We start from the raw sequence: 19,779 nt of genomic DNA, 5'->3' as shown, positions 1-19,779 counted from the left end.
CTGTAAGAATCGATTGCGTTATCAGTCAACAACATGAAACCAGGAAATGGTTTTAGACGCGCACGAAGTACATGCTGCAAGCAATCAAATCAGTCGCGTATCATGCTTGATATAGTAGGAGTAGAAAAAAGCAAAGATAGGATATTTAGATGTGAATATGGGTGAGAAAGGGAACAATATTGCAAGGTTGAGATGCAGAACAAAACATTGGATCTGTTTGTAGAAGTAAAATACAGCAAGTAGTTCGAAATGAACGATATTCATAGGCACTAGGCCTTGAAATCACCCAGTAGCTCCGGAGCATGTAATTCACCTTTGGCAATACGATCGACAGTTTTAACGAGGTCATAAGTAATCTCCGGAGAGACTACTGAATCCTGCTTGTAAGCTGGGTGCGATGTCACAAGATGGCGCAGGTAAGTTGCTCCTGTCATCAACTTTCCGCTGGCACGCTGGCTGATAAGTGATAAGTAGGTTTCAAGTTTGCAGCGTGTCTCAATATCAATGTTGGTGCTGTTTAGATAGCTATGGATGAGTGGCACAAAACCAGGGAATCCTTGATCCTATGAGAAAAGTGTATTCAGCCGAATATTCCTATTCCTCGACAAAGCTCAGTGTTGCTACACTGACATACCTTTCCGTTAATAATTTCATCCATGGTCATTAATTCGTATTCGTCGTTATCATCCGATAACGGTGCGCCATTCGCATCTATATAATATTGGTGAGACCTTGCATGCGTGGAATGGAACCTCTGGCACGATATCTTACCAGTGAATACGTTCTTTCTAAAATAGAACTTGCAGTTCACTGCAGCTCCACGCTGATGTGCCGTTTGCATATTCTCATCGACCTTCGTAATAGGGATATAAAAGTTCAGACCAAAACTGAGAATAACTCTAGTGAGCAGCACAATAAACACTGAAAATGCAGCATTTTCAAAGTCTGTCAACTGCACTTCCATGCTGCGGAATTCTACGCGCCATCCGATGTCCGAGTTTGGTGGAGGAGGTTTGAACCGTACAGTTTGCCAGTTGGTGGATTGCAAGTTCTGATAAAACGTGGGATTAGCAACAGTTGTAGTTAATTTATGACGTAAATACCTCGAAATGATCCGAAGATGCCTCGTCATCTTGATCCAAAAGCTCTTTAAAGATGACCAGCGGATCACGGATGAACAGATGTGAGATATGTCTCGCTAAAAGATCATCAACATCGTTTTGCCGCAATTTTTCATAAATATCCTTGTCATAGACGAGATCGAGATCGTTGTATTTCGATTTGAACATGGCATCGTTAGAAATGTAGGTGTCAATAGAATCGTATCGGGATTTGTTAATAACAAATCGGCTATTCTTCAAGGGCTACAATGTCGTACAATCAATATATAGTCTGGAGCTTCTATCTATGCTCATGCCTACCTCGAGACCACGTTCCTCTGGAGTTCGATCGTCGACACTTGCTGCGATAACGTTCCATCGACAGTCGACATCCGCGAGATATCCTCGGAAAATGGGCGCTGCAGCCGTCAGAGCAAGCATGATCGGTGCCACGGGCGCCAAATGGTCATAGAGGCGCCTCGCTTCGTCAATGTTGCAAGCTTGGAAAGTGATCTGTAAGCAACAGCAGCCCATACCGAATGCCATAGCGTCCATATAAATATGGTCAGGTTTAGCAGCTCCATTTTTGGCTTCCTTATCGTGTTTGAATAAATCTCGATCATACGGAATAGTCGGATCAATGAATGGTCTAGGTGTATTCCTGTCATGGAAAATAGGCATATTGATTTCCACCTTGGCTCCTCGTCTCCGTCGAATATTTGCGGTCAATGTTCTGTGTATTGTATCCAGTAAATCAATGAATATCCCCACCCCCAAGGTCTTGCTGATTTTACTGTATTTCATACTCACGGGAATCGTGCGTGAGGGTTGATAATCTCGTCGGGAACGAACAGACTCTGGCAAGCCTTTCCATTGGGCTCATGATCTGGATCGAGCTCATTCGGGCACCCGAGTCTAGGATAATTCGCCAAGGTAACAGGCACTTCTCCAGGTAACATAGCAGCCAAGGCCAATTGCCGACGTCGCTTCATGTTTGGTTCGACGTTTGTCAGATCTCGAAACGTGGCTCCGTAGGGTTTGCCGGGAGTAGACTCTGAAAAAATTACAGGCTCGAGGCATTAGCAAGAGCGAACAATCTTCTCTACCGCATGCACATATACAAACGATGCTAACCAACTTGAAAGCGACCGTACTCAGGGCGCCATAAGCAAACGCTAGGATCCCTACAAGAAGAACAGGTTAGAAGAATGGTTAGAAGAGCGGTATTTAGCAAAATCGGATATCGCTTACGATGTCTGACCGTTCAAATATGCCTGTTCCGGCTTTTGCAGTTCAGCCAGGACCTCAAACGCGCGCAGCGATAGTTTGGTGCGCTTTGCCGCCTCATCGATTTTGACGATCACGTACTCCACCTGCCAGACAAGGTCAGTATAGTGCGACCAAGGAAGGCTAATGGGACCATACCTCGTCACCCCACAGAAGACAATTTTTCTGCTTCGAGCGTTGCTTGCGATAAATAGACAGGAACTGATCAATTCCGTGCGATCGGACGTGGTCGGCGTAGAGTTTAGCTTCATTCCAACGGAGGGGAGTGCCTAGAGACAGGAGGCCCATGGTGGAAGTTTGCTTGCAGAGCGAGAGGTAATGGAAGAAAGGGAAGAAGCAGGCAGAACTTAAACTATCGATAATTATTCAGCAAGCTGCGCGTGTTGCGCCATAACCACAAGATGCATTCGGCGACAAAAATGGCAAGCCACATAAGGAAGGTACAGGAGTCGCAGCATGGTCCGGGTCTCGTACAAATTGAGCAATGGGGCAGGACTAACCAGGGTATCAGCGTATGGATGACATTAATTGTTATGGTATTTGCGTGGTAACGCATATACCAAGCATAGCGGTTGTAAATTCAGATAGTGCGGCTAATATCGCACTGTTAAGCTAGGTCTTGCCGCGTATCGCCGAAGCGTGGCGCTTACTGTGACCGACTTAAAACGATCGAGGTCGCTACCAACCACTTAGCATTTTTGCATTTTCCGTCGTTTATGCATTTAGCGCAACTAAACAATTGTCAAACCAGAACACCGGTTCATTCTAAATAGCAGCGAGGGTTAAAAACTTTACCATGTAAGCTTTAATGCGTTGTGAGCATCATACATAGCAGATGTAACGGAAACCAATTGCACCATTTATGTTGGACAAACGGTCTGCGAATAAAAACGATTGCTGCTCGACTTTGCATTGTAGAGACATGCAAATTTGCTCTCTATTGCTTTCTATCGTAGAATCTCTCTCCTTATTAAAAACGAGCGCCGGTCTGAATAAGCCAGAATTCGACGGCGCTGTGCTTGTAGTAGCGAAGCGGATGCAAAACCGCCGGAGAATGGAGGTTTACAAAGGCCAAGCGAGTTTATCATTCAACGCGGATTTGTCTGAAAACGTGGACGAGCGCAGCGACCGCCTAAAGCACTTGTTAAAAAATAACCTGTGTAATGTAACCTTCCTCTTTGAGCGTTAAAATCCAGATTTGGAACGCTTTTCTCCTCGGTCATTGACTCTTTGACCCTCCAATGTCAAAAGTTCGCCGTGGAGTTACTTCTTTTCTGGAGGCTGTGGCAATTTGAGGAGCAGATGGAGAGCCGGTTTTTTGACGGAAAAACTGTAGTTAATTAATTTATATACCTTGCACGCGCATTGGATGGAAGAGTGTATAGCAGGATATGGGCTACAAAATTAATGTTTGCTTTTGGAGTTAGCAGAGTTTTTGAATATTCAGCAACTGACGCAATGATGGCTCCACCACGGTCTGCAAATAAAGAGGGAAATTTACTCTTATGGACCAAGCATCTGTATTCCATGATCATTGGCGTCTTTGCATGACGCAAAGGGCATCCAACAGCTGTTTTGGATACTACATTGGATTCTACGATATGGATTGAACTTCCAAAACATTGTTTGAAGATGAAGTTCTAAACTCTTTTTTACGTATCAATACTGAACTCTCAGAGTCGGTCCTTGCTTGCATCAAGACGCAGTTCCGGATAATGATATGAATTTAGGCAATGAATTGAGCCTGTATATTACGGCCATCACTAATCTTGTAGTGTGAAACCCAACTCCGTATTTGATTTCGCTTCCACATTTTGGCATTCCATCTGAATTCGGTTTCCATTGATCCCTCGAAGATATACCTTTCTGTACCTAATAGAACGGTCGATTTGTGAGGCTCAAGTCGATTAAATACGGATTCTACATCATTGTCAAAATTGATTGTCAAAAGATTTCATACTTTGAAACACTTGAAAAGATTTCGGAATGTCTGCATACAGCCGTTTGAGCCATTGTCTCTGATAGCAGGGTCGTGGCGATGGACGCGCAAAATTTCTACTGCCATGAGCATAAAATGGCAAGACTCCTGTTCCTTTTCTCTCTCTTTCTCTCATAGAATCAATGAAGACAATCAAGCTGGAATTCTGCTCATTTTAATATACGAACTGACTGCTTGATGGTAAGATAAAGCATGCCTATGAATATTTCTACACTGTTATCTGTGCCTTACCAAGCTGAACCTTGAGCTGATCACGTGCTCTGGTGTCTATGAAATGATCTCCATTGCCTCCTTTGCATATCAAGTCGCGCCTCGTTTCTGGCATCTATGAATGTCTGCATTTCGATCTCTTCGGCTTATCAAATCGAGATTTTCTTTCGTCATCTGCTCTGATGCGATCGATGTGCAGCCCTTTGCTCTCTCGTTCGGTTATCCAGTCGAGGTTTCCTTCTATCATGTCTCTGATGTTGACAGATCTCCTCTGTTGTTCTTCTTTTCTTACGATTGTAACGACCCCCGGCGCAAATCAGTACCAACCCTCCCCAAATGCGATCACTTTGGACGCATGTTTTTTTCTTTTACACTAGCACTTCAGTGAACGGAGCTTCAATTGCAATGTTGCGATTGCTAAGTTAATTTGCGGCAGAGAGTCGTTGCCATTATTATGATCGCAACCATTTATAGAATGAGTACAGAGATAGATGCATGCCAAAATGAATGGAGACTTTGGAGATTGAAAAGTGAAGAGAATAGGTCCATAATATTTTACATATGTTTTTGTAATATATTTACATCATATCAATTTTCGGTGCCTTTGAATCCAATATGCACCAAGAACTCCTAACGAACGCTTACAGATGGACAACGATGGACTCTCTTTGCATAACAGCTAATGCAATGGGTGAATTACGCCAGGATACGTCGTATGGTGATATATTTCAAGTGTAAATATGATTTGTCGATAGTTGGCGGCGCATCATATGTTCTACCAAAATGTCAAACAGATGATTGCAGTCCATTGCACAGATACCGAGTACTGCACAAAGTTCCAGTACGGAAAAGCGTCCAGCTCTGCATGCCCGTCGTTGCTGATTCGTGCACAGACATCTCGTTCTAGGAGCAATTCCTGGGTAAAGAAGTTTCGAGACAGCATGCATCATTCAGGGTCACAAAGAAAGAGATGATGATTATCATGATACAAGATAATAAGAGCAAGCACCTAGGATGTCGTTAATTTTATAGGTATTATTGATTGCTTTAATGTATGAGTGAATTGATTCTGCACCTTTAGCTCCGTTTTCTGCTTTATCGATATGCCCACCTTGCGGGTTTCTGCAATGTTTGTACTTGTGGAACTCGCAAGGAGTTCATTTGTTCTGAAGAGGACTTTGAAAAATTGAACGTTTAAAGCTTTGAGTAATCTTTTTTTTCCTTTTCTTCTGCAACTCACTCCGAGTGCGGAGAAAGAGCATGTCAGTGATGAAGCAAAAGTCAATCAAGCGAAACAGCTTTGCCAAGGGCAAACAGGGCAAAGCTTGGACCAAGAAGGACATTATGAACTACTTGGTCGAGCATCAGATTGGTACGTTTTGCTAGCTTCACCGAAGCTTGACTATTGACCGGAAGATGTAACATGACAATCTCGGCAACTCGGTAGAGGCCCCACTGCGAGTGATTGGTGCCATTGTTGCTGGCTACTTCCTCGGATTTCCGCTGTGCGACAAGTTTATATTCATTGCAAATCAGCGCCCTGATGGATTGTACGAGAAGAGTCTGTGGGACATCACGTTCCTATTCTTCTACATTTGTGTCTTTACGTCGCTGAGGGCAGCCACTATGCAGCATGTGCTTATTCCACTTGCAAAATACGCTGAAGTAAATCGCAAAAAGTATCAGAGGTTTGCCGAGCAAGGTTGGGCCTTTATTTACTATACGATAAGTTTCACATGCGGCACTGTAAGTAGATCTTGATCCAGGAACCTTATTGTCTGGGCATCAGGGAGTGCTAACTGGTATACTAGTATATTATGTACCATTCCCCTTGGTGGAACGACACCAGCTACTTTTGGCGCGATTATCCCGTGACCAGTTACGACAAGATCTTCAAGTACTATTATTTGGTACAGTTTGCGTTTTGGCTTCAGCAGATCTTTGTGCTTCAGATCGAAGCACCTCGCAAGGATTACCGGGAACTCGTCTTACATCACATCAACACCTTGCTGCTTATTTCGCTGAGCTACGGATGTAATTTTACTCGAGTTGGAAATGCAGTCTTCATCTACATGGATCTGCCCGATGCGGTTTTGGCGGTAAGTTTACAGATCAGATTGTAGCCTAACATAAGTTATCTAACGATTGGTCCTGTATTAGCTCGCAAAGTTGCTCAATTATTCATTGCCTGGTATGATCTGCAACGCTACATTTTGCGTCATGTTGGTATCGTGGATGTATACACGCGTGTACCTATATGGAGGGATTATCTGGTCGACATGGACGGAACCTGATTTGTATGTGCCCGAATTCAAACTGGCGCCTTTGGAAGGCAGTTGGTTCCCATACTTTGTTAAGTATATCATTCTTGGACTCATGATTGGATTGTACATCTTGATCCTGTTTTGGACCGCCATGATTTTCAAGGTACTCTACAAGTTAGTCACCAACACTGGTGCGAAGGATGTACGTTCGGACGACGAGGACGATGAACCTACCGAAGAGGATCGTAAGCGTCGCTAAGCACATACATCCCACATCATCCTTCCCGTAATATTCTTACCACCCGTTTTTCTTGTATCTGTTTTTCTTTTCCATTTACGAGTTCTACTGTATAATAGAATCTACCTTTAATTTCTTCTTTTTATACCATGGACGGAAATAAAATTATAAAGATAATAATCAGCATTTCGGCAAAGTAGCATGCCAGTAGATGTTATACCAACTCCTTAATTTGAAACAAAACCCTCGCTTTGTACCGAGCAACCCACTTGTTTTTTCATATCACATGGTTTTTCGCTACATTTTCGTCATTTTCAGGGTCGCAGAAAGGGGGATCCATGGAAAAACGATTGTTCTTGCATGCAATTCGAAAACGGCACGCGGTTCCACTGGCGAGCATATGCAATCCACTTTTTTTGCAAACAAAAACAGAGTTATGGACTTGTCCCGTTGTTTGACATTCAATTGGATCGTCATTGCTTGGTGACACAAGGGCAGCTTCTCAATTTTCTGCACAGAGCACCAAGAACCGTCTGTGCAACACCTTCTGCTTTTAATTTGGTGTCAAGGCAACAAAAATAGGACACAGTAATAATATTAAGAATTTTGCAACAACAAAAGCGACATGTATGGATAAAAAGGTTAGTTAGGGGGGTAGATATATCCAGATATATATCTATTAAAACAACAGGCTGGTGATAAAAGATATAGCATGTAGAGTAGAAAGAGAAATATAGAGATATAATGTATATTGCTTACAAAATCATCGTTGCGCCGACAGTAGCCAAGGTGCAGATAACCATTGCAATGGGAGCTGACACGGTGATGGCGCCGCTAGTGTTTCCGTCAAGCGATTGAGCAGAAACCTCGGTGTCCGACTCGGCAGGATCAGAAGAAGAAGAAGAGGAAGAGGACGATGCGGCAGGAGAGACACTAGCGTTGGAGGCGGCGGCAGAAGAAGAAGCAGCAGCAGCAGAAGCGTTAACCGAGCTGGAAGCGGGGGGCGAAGCTGCCGTTGCTGGAGACTTCGAAGCGCTGGCGTTGTTGTTGCTGGAGGTAGGCGATGCTGAAGGAGTGGATGAGGAAGAAGAGGAAGAAGGACTGCCGCTGCTGCTGCTAGGTTGGGGCAACGCAGCGCCGGAACCATCCATGGGTCCACTGTAATCGCCAGGGATGATGTGTGCACATCCCTTTTCAGAGATACCACGGTTGCAGTACTGTTTGCTATGCTGTGCAATTGATGTTTTCAATTAGTATTCACGTCTTACAAGCATTTAATTTGACAACTTACGCAGCAGCGAATGCAGTATGTGCGTCCAGCAGGCTCAATCAGGTTGACAAAGTGCTTCCAGCCCACGCAGATGGCTTCGCGGGGCATCGCAATATCGTACTGTCCACCTTCGTCGTTAGGGTCCAAACCGGCCTTGGTAGGATCAATTTGGCCGGTAATTTGGACATAGTCATCGGTTGCTACAAAGTGTGCCGACTGGATAAATCCGTCAGGAAGCTGCTTCACCGGGGTAGCCTTTGGCGTATTGCCCATGCACTGCACATTGGCCATGTATTCCGTCTCGGCAATGTTTTGGTTGGGGCTGTCAGGAGGCGGCAAAAAGGTGCAAAAGTTGGTGGCGTCAATAACTTGCATCGTGATGTAAGGGTTGTCGCCAGCAAGAGCCATTGAAGCGAGCATGGACGAACCGAGAGCTACCAGGTGGAAGAAGCGCATGTTTTTGATATTACGTGAGGTGCGTTATTGGGAAGGATTGTAACGAACTAAAAGAAGAAGAGACAGCTAGAAATACGAGGAATTAAAATAAATGAATGGAAAAGGAGAATAACGAAACCGCCAGAGGAAAACAAGACAAGATGAATAAATTGACGACAAGGTTGCTGGGTCTTTTTATGCTCGGGATCAAAAAAAGTTCGGTTTAATGTCACACACACAGACATGTCGATCGTATTCCAGGAAAACACGGCGGGCTTTTTGCTCACCTCGAGTCCTGTATTTTTAGCTGACATGTGCCGCCTTTTAGAGGAAATTGGCGAATGACTTTTTGCCTTGTTTGAAGCTTTTTCTCTTGACCTGGACTTGAAATTCCCTTTAATACCCCATTTGTTATCGTTGTACAGAATCCCTGTTTAACTGGATAAAAATCATAGATGATAGTGGTGGAAAGATACTATTGTGCACACGCGCAAACTTCTAACCAAGAGCAGTAACAGAGGGAAAAGAGCTAGTATATGCAATATAAATTTGAGAGAATTCGCAGTACTATTCTTGTTTACATAGAATGTTCTTGTGAAAAGTAAAGAGTCTCGAGTTGTACGACAGCCAAGGAGGAGAGAAGATAGAAGGACAAATATGCGAGTGGTATACTTATGATTGGTTATTGCTTTGCTTCCTTGTCGTCGTTTCGACATCGTGGTTGGACAAAGAAGTGTTTCCACCGTTTCCCTTGTGCTTCTATATATATAAATTTAGCACACAGAAATATCATGCAGACGTAATTATACACGACTTACGTGGTTAGGAACCTTGTAAGGGTCTTGCTGCGAGGCCTTGGGCGGCGGTTGAGCTTTTCGAAAGTCTTCAACAGTCTTGAATTGCGATATTAATTTTTGAAGCCGCTCGTCCACCTTTAGCTGTCGCTTGTCCTTATCCTTTCGGTAATAAAGATACGCCCAGAACTTTTCGAGTCCGTACAAATGCCCATGATCATAATCCATTAAAGTAAGTTCTTGAAAGTCGTCGAAAACGTTTGCCCGGAAACGTTTCTCTAGACCGTAAGAGTAGAATCTGAATAAACACTCAAGACCGTATCTGTATACGTTGCGCGTGAATTTAATGCTCAACTCAATGCCAATTGAAAAGCTTACCGATAGTCTTGGTTAGCATCCTCGACTGCCAACTTTTTAAATTCATTGTACATTCGCTTGTTGAAATGATCGCGCAGAAAGTGCGACCAGAAACGGAAAAGCGTGTTCATCTCGTGTGAAACGCCTACACCCAACTGTTTGCGCTCTCTAAGCGCTTTAGCGTGATATTTGTAGTACTTTTGTTGTACGAATCCGTTCTCGCGCAGAAGTGAATGACTGGGGTGCTGGAAATGCGGGAAAGAGTGTGCAGCTTCAGCCGAACTTGATAGAATGCTGTCGTTAAGTGTAGTTGCTGATTTATAACTTGAAGAAAGTTCAGGTGCGTTGGGATGATATGCTTGCTCTCCAAGAACCCAGCCCACATGCCCGTGAGTATAGTCATCTTTCTTCAGGCCTTGGGTGGATGCCACACTGCCATAAAGGATACTGTTTGGTAGTGACTCAGGATGAAGGGGATAGAATCGTGGGATCGTCTGCGAAGCTCCAGGTATAATACTATAGAGTCTCAGTCAGCCATATGCGTTATTTCTGCACCATTTTAGTGACACCTACGGTTGCGCCCCAGCCATCTGCTCTTGACTTTCCGTTCCAAAGCGTTGGAGTCCAGTTTCATAGTGATACAGTCCTTCGTTTATCATAGCAGACACGTCTTCATTTATCCGCTGCTTGTCAGATTGTTCTTGTAACCGCTTCTGTTGACGTTGCGTGACAATCATTATCCGTGCAATGGTATCTTCATCGATTTCATGCTCCTCATCTTCCTCTTCTTCAGAAAGATAGTATTTCTTTGCTTGACTTGATCCAGCCCCTCCCTCCCAGTCATCATCAAATTCAAATACACCATCGTCATCTGCAGATTCGCTTTTGCCATTTGGATGCGGGTTCGCTTGACGATTGTTTGTAGCATTGGATGAAGCACTAACTGCGATTTGTGGTAGTTGTTGAGCCGAGGAAAACGAGGAGGATGTGAGCGGTTCCGTCCGTGGCTGCATTGATGCGGGCAAGATCCATGTTTCCCATCCTTCCCGTCTCCGCACTTTGTTGGCACTACTATCCAATCCGACTACATCGGATTGTTTCAATGCGTCGCGGATCAAGTTCATATCAGTGGTGAGCGATCTCACTCGATTAAAGTTGGCAAGGACTTGCAAGTCAACGTAGCCTTGCTTATCCATCTATATTACCATGGTTAGGATGCATAAATTGAAATTTCTTCTTGGCAATAGATCACACGCCTTACTGCGCAAAAAGATATCTTTGCACAAATTATTGACGCTAAAGTAGTACTCACTAGTAGGGCAATTAATACATGTAGATAGCGGTCGGGAAGCTTTTTTATACACTTACATTTGCTGTAAAATATAGAATTTGAGAGTTTCCAAATCCACATTGATAAATGCTGGTCGTGGTCGCCCCATGTAAGCAGCGGCAACGTAATCGTGCCGTCGAAAACCGCCACGTCCACGACCTCGTCCACCCCGTCCTCGGAACGTACCACGGTTGGGAGGAGAGGACTGCTGCTGTTGATGGTGATAATGATGCTGCTGGCGGTTATCGTTCGGACTACTGGCCGGTTGCGGAGATGTCTTTGAACTCTCTGCAGGCTCCTTTGAAGTAGGAGTCGTTCCGGTCTTGATATCTGTCGGTTTCGCCTTTGAATCGGCTGCGTGTGGTTTAGCTTTCGGTCTGGTTTTGGACTGCTGCTGCTGATGTTGATGTTGCTGTTGTGACTGTTGCCGAGAAGTAGCAGTAGCCGCGTTGCTACTGCTTTGACTTTCACGGCGCGAGGACCTTTGCTGCTGTTGTTGTCTCTTGTTTTCCTTTTTACCGTCTTTGTTGTGCTGACGAGACCTTTGCTGATTAGCGTGCCGCGTTCGTTGGCCGGGCGTAGGGGTCGTGTGAGTAATATTAGGTGTATAAGGTTTCCATTGTCCCTTTCCTTTCCCTGCAGAATGGAAAGTGTTACGGGAGCTCCTATTTTTTGGCAGTTTGAAACCGCATACCTTTAGGGACAGTGAACTTTTCCTTCCGTTCTGCGTCGTCACCGGTCAGCTCCTGGGCTTCATTAGGTGCCGGCCAAGCGGTGGACGGCAACGGTGAATCATTGTCTATTTAATGTTACACGTCAGTCGGCAGTAAATCGCGCCGCAGCTTAGTCAAAAGATTATACCGTTGCCACCGGCGCCGTCGGATATTTTCTCCACGACATTTCCATTAGACGGTTTCGCTGCGGCCGTCTTTCGAGCTTGCCAGACGTTCACCGCAGGTGCTGGGGCCGGAACAGTTTTCTTGAGGTCATTAGAAGCAGACTTGACAGACTGCTGCGATGAGGGTGAGGACGCTGACGAGTTGGTGACAGGTCGCTGCTGCTGCTGAGAAGAAGGTTGCTCTTTCTCCAAAGAGGCTTTCGATTGTTTAGCAGGAGAAGGGCTGACCATAGTCACAGAGAGTCTGGGGGTTGCAAAGTAGCTTGGTAAAAGCGCGATTACTGTGGGGTCTCTTTCGGGTTGAGAACAATCGTGCGGGCACTCAAAGAGTACAAGCGAGTTGGAGGGAGAAAAGGGGAAGTCAGCAATTACTAGAGGCGTGCGCGAGACGGAAAGTAGCCGAATGCTGCAAACCAGTCAAATCAGCGGTTCAAATGAGTCTAGATCTCTGTTTGAAAGTTGGCTGACAAAAGTAAAGTAAAAAAGAAACAGAGTTGGACAGGGGAAAAGAAAAGAGAGAGAGAGAGAAAGGACAAGAGAGAAAGGCACAACGACTGTACTGCGGGAATTCAAACCCACGATGCTTGCATTGCTCGTCAAATATGCCTGTTCGGTGCATTGCGGGAACCCGAAAAGTTGTCAGTTCTTAAGAAGATCGGGCAATCATTAAAAGTGAATCTGCAGCTTATTTCGATGTCGATATTCAGAGCCGGCATACAAGCGATCTTCTCTCCTATTACCCGAATGAAGGTTTATTTGGCGGATTTAGAGTTGCATCCAAATCGAATGGAAGGAATTTGATCTACTTTACACCTTAGTAGCATCTATGCTTCTAGATCAGATTCGATGTGTACAAGCAATCTCAAGCCCTATTTCCTTTCTTTCAACTAGAAGACTCTTCATCGACGCTCTGCATTGCATTTACGCCACTTATGTCATTGTATCTTGCTTCTCGGATTTAGACACGCCAATAGTCAGGCATTGCTGCGGCAATCAGGTGTTCCGCATCTATTTTGAACTGATCGATATTATCGCTCATGTGAATTGAACTGGAAGCCTGAGATACAGGCTCATTTTCCAATCAATCACGGCTACTGCGTTCGGTTGCACTGGAAAAGAAAAATGTCAAGATCTACCTCTCCTTACAATGGGCCCTGCTGCTTTTTTAACATTTTGCGACTATCATTTGCATAATATATCTATATTTACGGCATGACCGACCGCAATGACAAGAAAGTTGTACAACTGCCATATGAAATTACGCAACTGCGTTGCTGCATTGCTTATTTCTTAAACTATCGTCTTGGCTTCGTCATATTTACTTTTTTTACTAACTAGATAACTCAAGTACCTTTGATATACAGGTCCAAAAAGGATCGATTAGATTGGAATTCAACAGCAGTATGCATGCACTGCGATCTATAAGGGTGCTGGCTTGCCAAGTTTGTATCTACATTAACTCTTATTGACAGTAGCAAGTTGTCAATTATTAAGTCGAACTTGGCCTTTCAAAGTTGATATGCTATTTGCACTTTATTCATATCTGAACAGTCTAATAGTAGCTTTTCTTTTTCTTCTTCTTCTTCTTTCCCTCTCTCGTTTTCAAGACAAGATAACGTTACGTACTTGAATAAGAAAATTTTGTCCAAAATGTGTGGATGCAAATGTAATTTTAGCTGCAACTCTGTTTTCATTATTCTAAAGTAAAGATACAGGTAATTTTTTCTCAGTTTTGTCATAGCTAGGAGCGGATGGTTGCAGGGCGGGCAAATTGGAGGCGGCACGTATGACGTCGTCGTCCCCGGTCGGACCCCTTGACGGGTTGAAAAACACTTTTCGGGTTCTGCCTTACGTCCTTCTCCATCAACGCAAAGCTAAAGTAAAAAATGTTCGGCTTCCGCAAGTTCAACACCCCCGTTTTGCGCCCTGCTGCTCCCTTCATCGTTGGTGGCGTCGTCGTCTTTTACTATATTGCAAAGATCCAGACCGCCATGATCAACAGTAAGCTGGAGAGGGAAACCTTTTGGGGAAACAAAGACACAAATTTGTTCACTCGATTGATCTCCTTGTCTAGGTGACGAATATAAAAACGACCCCAGAAACCCTGCTTGTACGTAAATATGCTTCTTTATTCTATTCCGAGTACACTGTAGCTAACCTCATGCTAATTGTTGAACAGTGGCTGGTGGCAAGAAGGCCCACTAAATCAAGACGCGATTCCGCAAGACGTTGTTTCTCGTCGTACTTCGCAATGTAGAATAAAAAGTACACATCGCTGTATGTCGAACAATGTTGGAACAAACACCGTTGTTTTTTGTCTTTGCGCACACAAATATGGAGTCGGTATACTTTTGGCTTACCAGGATGTGGCATCTGCGTATTGTCGAACGATCCGCGCGTTGTAAATGATTAGAGATATAAGCTCATGGGCTGGTAAACGTGTTGAGGGGGTGGATATTTCGTAAAAGGAATCATAGATATGACTATAGTATCGAGAGTTGTCGACAGACCGCAATATATGACAGGTTCCTCTAATCAAGAAGATGTAGCAAATGAAACTGTAGATAGAAAACAATCAACTGCCTAAGTTTATCTCCATGGGGAAGATTTGCTATCTCGACGATACATCGTATCGATAGCTCTTGTAATTTATCATGTAAAGGCGTTTGATATATTAGAGCAGCCAAGTCTCTATAATTCAGGGGTATCAATTTGACTGGTCTAGGACTACGATTACGAACATGATGAGTAAAAGCTTCGTTGAATGCTCAACAGGAACCCGACGATATACATAGTTCTCCATGCGAGAAACTCTCGAAGTTGACTCTATCGTTTTCTTCAAATGATTACCATTGGTAACCTGTGACCCTGCTCCGACAGGACAGAATATATATCCGAGGAACAGACGGACGCTTCTTTTCTCTAGGGATGTTCACAGCCTCAACATTGGATAGACTTCAACATGTCAAAACACTAATCATCGACAACTATGATTCATATACATTCAACCTGTTACAGCTCTTTGGCAACGTGGCCAACGTTGCCGTGATTCGCAACGATCAGTTTACTTGGTAGGAGTCGGGTTATCGGTATCGATCCAGGGCGACGTTGGATTTTTTACACACGAATATTAGGGACGAATTCAAGGATCGAATTCTTCCGCAGTTCGACAACATTGTCATATCGCCCGGTCCTGGACGTCCAGAAAGGGGTTCTGTATGTTTGACAGCTGCTGTCAAAAAAAGTTTAAACCTTCGCAGGGAAATTTAACTATCTTTTTTCTCAGGATTTCGGTATCTGTAGCGATCTACTCAGCGCTCAGTTGGATCTTTCACAGAAGCAATATCACAGACCGATATTCGGTGTCTGTCTGGGTCACCAAGGTCTGGCACACGTCCTGGGAGGCAAGGTAAAGAAGGAAAGACAAAGCAAGTAAGAGCATCTGCTGAACTCAGATGTAGGTGATTTACGCCCCCCGCATCATGCACGGTCGAATTTCGCAAATCAATGTGTGTGCTGATAACAGTCCAATGTTTTCAAACTGCAGCACACCCTTCTGGGCTGTTCGATATCATTCACTGGTCGTCGATAAGAATTGTAAGTTTTGTTCATCCGGGATTCGGGAATGTTCGCTTTCTTTGCTAACGTGCAGCAGCGTTACCGGATAGCTTGATGCTCACTGCTTACTGCTATGAGAACGATGCAGATGTTGAAGCGCTCAAAGAATCAAAGTATCTTGCAGACGATGGAAAAGAAAACGGTGAAGCCCATTATCATTTTCTCCATCACCCACAAACGCAACCGAACGATCTCATCACAATCATGGGTTTCCAACATAAGGAACTACCGTTGTGGGGCGTTCAGTTCCATCCCGAGTCTGTTTCGAGCGAGTTTGGAGCGCAAATGATACACAACTTTATGCTGGAAACCCTGCGGTGGTGCGAAAAGGTATGCTTCTGCATTGAATGCAGCGTTTTTCGGTTTATTAATTTCGCCTTTCTTCTATTAGCAGCATCGCGAGATCGACGATGCATCGCTCGATCATTCCTTCTCTGTTGCACGGCAGCATACTACTTGTCCGCCTCCAAGTGCCTCTTACCGCTTGATATCTCGGACAATCTATACTTGGGTGGAACCAGAGGATTTGGTTCAGCAATTAAAGATCACTGGTGCGTTGCCGGTTCGCACAGTGTCGTGGCTAGATAGCAACCGAGTATGTAAATATTCAGAATTGTAACTTTTCAACAAACTAACCGATGCGTTGGTTAGAAATCTTCGCCATATTCAAAAATGTCTGTGCTTTCCGTGGATCCAGCGTATTCGATCACGTACTCTACACTGCACCGGCAGGTGAACAGGAATAATCGCTCTGGAAACAAGTCGATTACGACTTTAGAACCAGGCGAAACCTTTTTTGACTTTCTATCGCGCAAAATCAAGCAGTGCCAGCTGCAGAACGATGGATCGAACGAGAAATTTCAGGGTGGATTTATCGGATATTTCGGTTATGAAATGAAACGCGAAAGCATGGACGGTTACGTGACACCCAAGGAACAACTATGCAAGTGTAAACATAACTCCATCGGTGACGTTCCATGCTGCAAGTGCGCATCTGAACCCGACGCTGGCTTCCATTTCATCGATCGATTTTGGATATTTGATACGATGTTGCGAGAAATCCGTGCATGCTGCTTGGTGTCTACTCGAGACAACAGCGCCGACGACCTTGTAGGTTTTAACACTGAAGCAGCTGCAGAGGAGTGGCTAGACAAGGCTGAGCGTGCAGTGTCGGACTCGGTTGTACGATTCAAGGGCACAGACGAGTTTGCAACGCTGACACCGACATCATCCACGTCGTCCATCTGTATACCTGACTCGCGTATATTCGATCTTTTCAGGGCCGAAGAGCAACGTGAGAGATACCTGAAAGCCATCGAAAAATGCATCCACGAGATCCGTGAAGGCGAGTCATATGAGTTATGCTTGACAACGCGCTTTTTTTCTCCTCTTCTGGACAAGGACATCAATCTGTGGCATTTATATACGCAATATCTGCGCAGAAATAACCCGGCACCGTACTCTGCGTTCCTGGAGTTTTCATCTCTGACGTTGCTAAGCTCCAGTCCTGAGCGATTTATCAGCGTATCGGCAGACGGCCAAGCGGAAATGAAACCTATCAAGGGAACGACGGCTCGTGCGCTCGATTGCGTGTGCGAGAATGGATGTGATGAAAAATGCAGTGAACGCGTAACTGCAGAAGATGAACGTCGCAAGCAAACCCTTTGGCAAGACGTCAAGGAACGTGCCGAAAATTTGATGGTGAGTATCAACAATGCATACAAAGTTGCTGAAACTCGTATTTACATTATTGCTACCAGATTGTCGATTTGATTCGAAATGACTTGGCTCAAGTGTGCGACCCAAGCAGTGTCAGCGTTCCAAAATTAATGCATGTCGAAACGTACGAAAAGCTGCATCATTTGGTATCTACTGTCCGAGCCAAACTACAGCCTGCAGTATCGAGCGTCGACGCCGTCCGCAAATGTTTTCCGCCAGGTTCAATGACCGGCGCGCCTAAACTACGGTCTGTGCAGATATTGGATGACTTAGAGCAACACAAACCACGCGGCGTATACTCTGGATGCCTCGGATACTTTTCCTTGGATGGTAGCGCCGATTTCAGCGTTGTTATTCGGACAGCTGTAGCCAGCAGGAATGCCAATGGCTTAGGTATTGTATAACTTCAACGTATAACGAAATAAGTATTTACAGGGTGAGTAGGTATCTCTGTCGGTGCAGGTGGAGCAATCACGTTTCTCTCAGACCCAGAGCAAGAATGGCGAGAGACGCTTCTAAAGACAAGAAGTGTGGCGCCCAGTGTAATAGAGTACATTTCACATTTTTGATGTTCTAGTTATTTGTTTATTGCATTCTAAATTAAAGAGAGCCACTGTTTGGAGGCAGTTCAACTACTTGCTCTGCTCCAGGAAATGTGGGGACCTCAAAATCGTATTTCTTTGCTATAGTCGGAGGAACAAACCGACCTCCTAGATAATGATGCTTTCCCTTGAAGAAGTTCGCGCATTGCTTCGGTGCTGTCAGTGATACGAGGACTTGAGGTTGGAACTTGACATGTTCGGTGGGACCTTTCTCAACATCCCATCCAGAAGGAATATCGACCGACACGATAGGTTTCTTTGTCGTCTCAAAGTACCTTATGACATCCTTGAATGGCTCGCGCACTTCGCCTTTGAAACTGAATCCAAACACTGCATCGACAAGTACGTCCGCTTGGTCTGCCTGCGATCCAAATTCTTGATATACAGGCAGCTCCAATTGTTGGCATTGCGTCAACAATCGCTATCAGGCATCTTAGAAGTTCGGCCTTGTATTTTTGACAAAAGGTATGCACGATACCTTGTACAGATCCTTGCTGGATTGTTTAGGATAGCACAGCGACGGTTTGTAGCCAAAGTGATACAGGTGTCGCGCGGCTACCAGACCTAACATTGCAACAAAATTTTACTTTAATCCATACAAGAAGACCATGTCCAAAGATTGATGCTGTTGATTATGTATTTACCATCACCGCCATTGTTTCCTACATAGCAGCAACAAAATGATTAGATATCAACCCCCCTCCCCCCGAAAATTAATGCAAACCTGGACCAACGCAAACTAATACGCGGGGGAACTGAGCCTTGTCAAACGTCTTTTGAACAGCTTGCGCGACACTGAGACCGGCTAAAGCAATAAATAAACTTTTAAGTATGTCTCTCAAGATTTATGCATTTCCACGATTTACCAAGCTCCATGAGTTGGTCGACCGAGAATCCCCCAACTGCTCCCATGAGCTCCTCATCGATCGCCTGGGCTACTTTCTGGGACAAATACTGAACCAATTTTACTTTAGATATTTGCACTTTCTCCCTAAGAAATGAAGGCCCATTACCTTGACTGACATCGGAGGTGCAATAGGGAAAGAGTCGCTGTGAAGCAGTGCAGGAATTTCGGAGACTACAGCTTTTTCAAAAATTGTTGGCGCATTAATCCACAAAGTAAAATTGCACATTTATCGATTTACTTTATAACAAAACATCACGAGAATGTGCCAGATTGGCAACGCAACAGGGGATCTTTTGCTTCATCGTATTCCAGTCGATAGAATATTTATTCACATTTAGGACATTTTGGTGACAGCATTGTTTGACTGTATGGTCTCATGATACCTTTTATCAAAGAAATACGTGACAATTTATCAGTCACAATGATATTAAATAACAATACAAAAAAAGGTGACAAAGATGTTTTAAAATCCTGAGAGTTTAGAAAAGCCCATACCATCTGATTACAGCAAATGAGAATGATGATATGCAAATGCTTACGATTTTCACAGTTAAAGTATTCGACCAAATTCAACCAAACGACATTATTGCATTACGGAGACCACCATACTTAATTGTTGTATGCATCGGTATCTCCTTGCAAAAGAAGAGACCCAAGCAAAGTATACAGCTGTTATTCATTGACGATAGGACGAATCACAAATGATGATTTCATACATATGATATCACGAGAAGAGAAGTGATATGACCTT

General features: G+C 44.3%; 10 protein-coding genes across 10 annotated transcripts; 5 read left to right on the top strand and 5 right to left on the bottom strand.

Moving 5' to 3' along the window:
* Positions 1–269: 269 nt before the first annotated feature.
* On the bottom strand, positions 270–2,675 carry VTP01DRAFT_9815 (uncharacterized protein; the record flags this gene model as incomplete). The annotated part of the gene is made up of 9 exons (XM_069389082.1): positions 270–563; positions 635–711; positions 772–1,051; positions 1,104–1,364; positions 1,422–1,833; positions 1,911–2,154; positions 2,235–2,284; positions 2,352–2,473; positions 2,526–2,675. 9 exons carry the CDS (start codon positions 2,673–2,675, stop codon positions 270–272), a joined length of 1,890 nt encoding a protein of 629 aa, XP_069240234.1.
* Positions 2,676–2,788: 113 nt separating this feature from the next.
* VTP01DRAFT_9814 (uncharacterized protein) lies at positions 2,789–3,160 on the top strand (the record flags this gene model as incomplete). Its single annotated transcript, XM_069389081.1, has 2 exons — positions 2,789–2,934; positions 3,004–3,160. The coding sequence occupies 2 exons, from the start codon at positions 2,789–2,791 to the stop codon at positions 3,158–3,160; spliced, it is 303 nt and encodes a 100-aa protein (XP_069240233.1).
* A 2,051-nt stretch (positions 3,161–5,211) lies between these two features.
* On the top strand, positions 5,212–5,503 carry VTP01DRAFT_9813 (uncharacterized protein; the record flags this gene model as incomplete). The annotated part of the gene is made up of 2 exons (XM_069389080.1): positions 5,212–5,287; positions 5,352–5,503. The coding sequence occupies 2 exons, from the start codon at positions 5,212–5,214 to the stop codon at positions 5,501–5,503; spliced, it is 228 nt and encodes a 75-aa protein (XP_069240232.1).
* A 353-nt stretch (positions 5,504–5,856) lies between these two features.
* VTP01DRAFT_9812 (uncharacterized protein) lies at positions 5,857–7,119 on the top strand (the record flags this gene model as incomplete). The annotated part of the gene is made up of 4 exons (XM_069389079.1): positions 5,857–5,968; positions 6,044–6,342; positions 6,408–6,695; positions 6,757–7,119. 4 exons carry the CDS (start codon positions 5,857–5,859, stop codon positions 7,117–7,119), a joined length of 1,062 nt encoding a protein of 353 aa, XP_069240231.1.
* A 734-nt stretch (positions 7,120–7,853) lies between these two features.
* VTP01DRAFT_9811 (uncharacterized protein) lies at positions 7,854–8,824 on the bottom strand (the record flags this gene model as incomplete). The annotated part of the gene is made up of 2 exons (XM_069389078.1): positions 7,854–8,327; positions 8,390–8,824. 2 exons carry the CDS (start codon positions 8,822–8,824, stop codon positions 7,854–7,856), a joined length of 909 nt encoding a protein of 302 aa, XP_069240230.1.
* Positions 8,825–8,871: 47 nt separating this feature from the next.
* On the bottom strand, positions 8,872–9,117 carry VTP01DRAFT_9810 (uncharacterized protein; the record flags this gene model as incomplete). Its single annotated transcript, XM_069389077.1, has 1 exon — positions 8,872–9,117. One exon carries the CDS (start codon positions 9,115–9,117, stop codon positions 8,872–8,874), a length of 246 nt encoding a protein of 81 aa, XP_069240229.1.
* Positions 9,118–9,475: 358 nt separating this feature from the next.
* VTP01DRAFT_9809 (uncharacterized protein) lies at positions 9,476–12,413 on the bottom strand (the record flags this gene model as incomplete). The annotated part of the gene is made up of 8 exons (XM_069389075.1): positions 9,476–9,562; positions 9,622–9,919; positions 9,976–10,470; positions 10,528–11,150; positions 11,211–11,265; positions 11,323–11,920; positions 11,979–12,083; positions 12,146–12,413. 8 exons carry the CDS (start codon positions 12,411–12,413, stop codon positions 9,476–9,478), a joined length of 2,529 nt encoding a protein of 842 aa, XP_069240228.1.
* A 1,655-nt stretch (positions 12,414–14,068) lies between these two features.
* VTP01DRAFT_9808 (uncharacterized protein) lies at positions 14,069–14,387 on the top strand (the record flags this gene model as incomplete). The annotated part of the gene is made up of 3 exons (XM_069389074.1): positions 14,069–14,183; positions 14,257–14,292; positions 14,362–14,387. The coding sequence occupies 3 exons, from the start codon at positions 14,069–14,071 to the stop codon at positions 14,385–14,387; spliced, it is 177 nt and encodes a 58-aa protein (XP_069240227.1).
* Positions 14,388–15,110: 723 nt separating this feature from the next.
* On the top strand, positions 15,111–18,088 carry VTP01DRAFT_9807 (uncharacterized protein; the record flags this gene model as incomplete). Its single annotated transcript, XM_069389073.1, has 9 exons — positions 15,111–15,253; positions 15,317–15,398; positions 15,469–15,591; positions 15,644–15,779; positions 15,838–16,130; positions 16,192–16,395; positions 16,452–17,501; positions 17,561–17,912; positions 17,964–18,088. 9 exons carry the CDS (start codon positions 15,111–15,113, stop codon positions 18,086–18,088), a joined length of 2,508 nt encoding a protein of 835 aa, XP_069240226.1.
* A 31-nt stretch (positions 18,089–18,119) lies between these two features.
* VTP01DRAFT_9806 (uncharacterized protein) lies at positions 18,120–19,146 on the bottom strand (the record flags this gene model as incomplete). The annotated part of the gene is made up of 6 exons (XM_069389072.1): positions 18,120–18,542; positions 18,600–18,685; positions 18,766–18,783; positions 18,846–18,926; positions 18,988–19,075; positions 19,135–19,146. The coding sequence occupies 6 exons, from the start codon at positions 19,144–19,146 to the stop codon at positions 18,120–18,122; spliced, it is 708 nt and encodes a 235-aa protein (XP_069240225.1).
* Between the last annotated feature and the right edge of the window lie 633 nt (positions 19,147–19,779).

This window comes from Rhizomucor pusillus (assembly GCF_041956525.1).
Source record: "Rhizomucor pusillus strain CBS 183.67 unplaced genomic scaffold VTP01scaffold_7, whole genome shotgun sequence".
Classification (NCBI taxonomy): Eukaryota; Fungi; Mucoromycota; class Mucoromycetes; order Mucorales; family Lichtheimiaceae; genus Rhizomucor; species Rhizomucor pusillus.
This window is presented reverse-complemented; position numbering and strand designations above follow the sequence as displayed.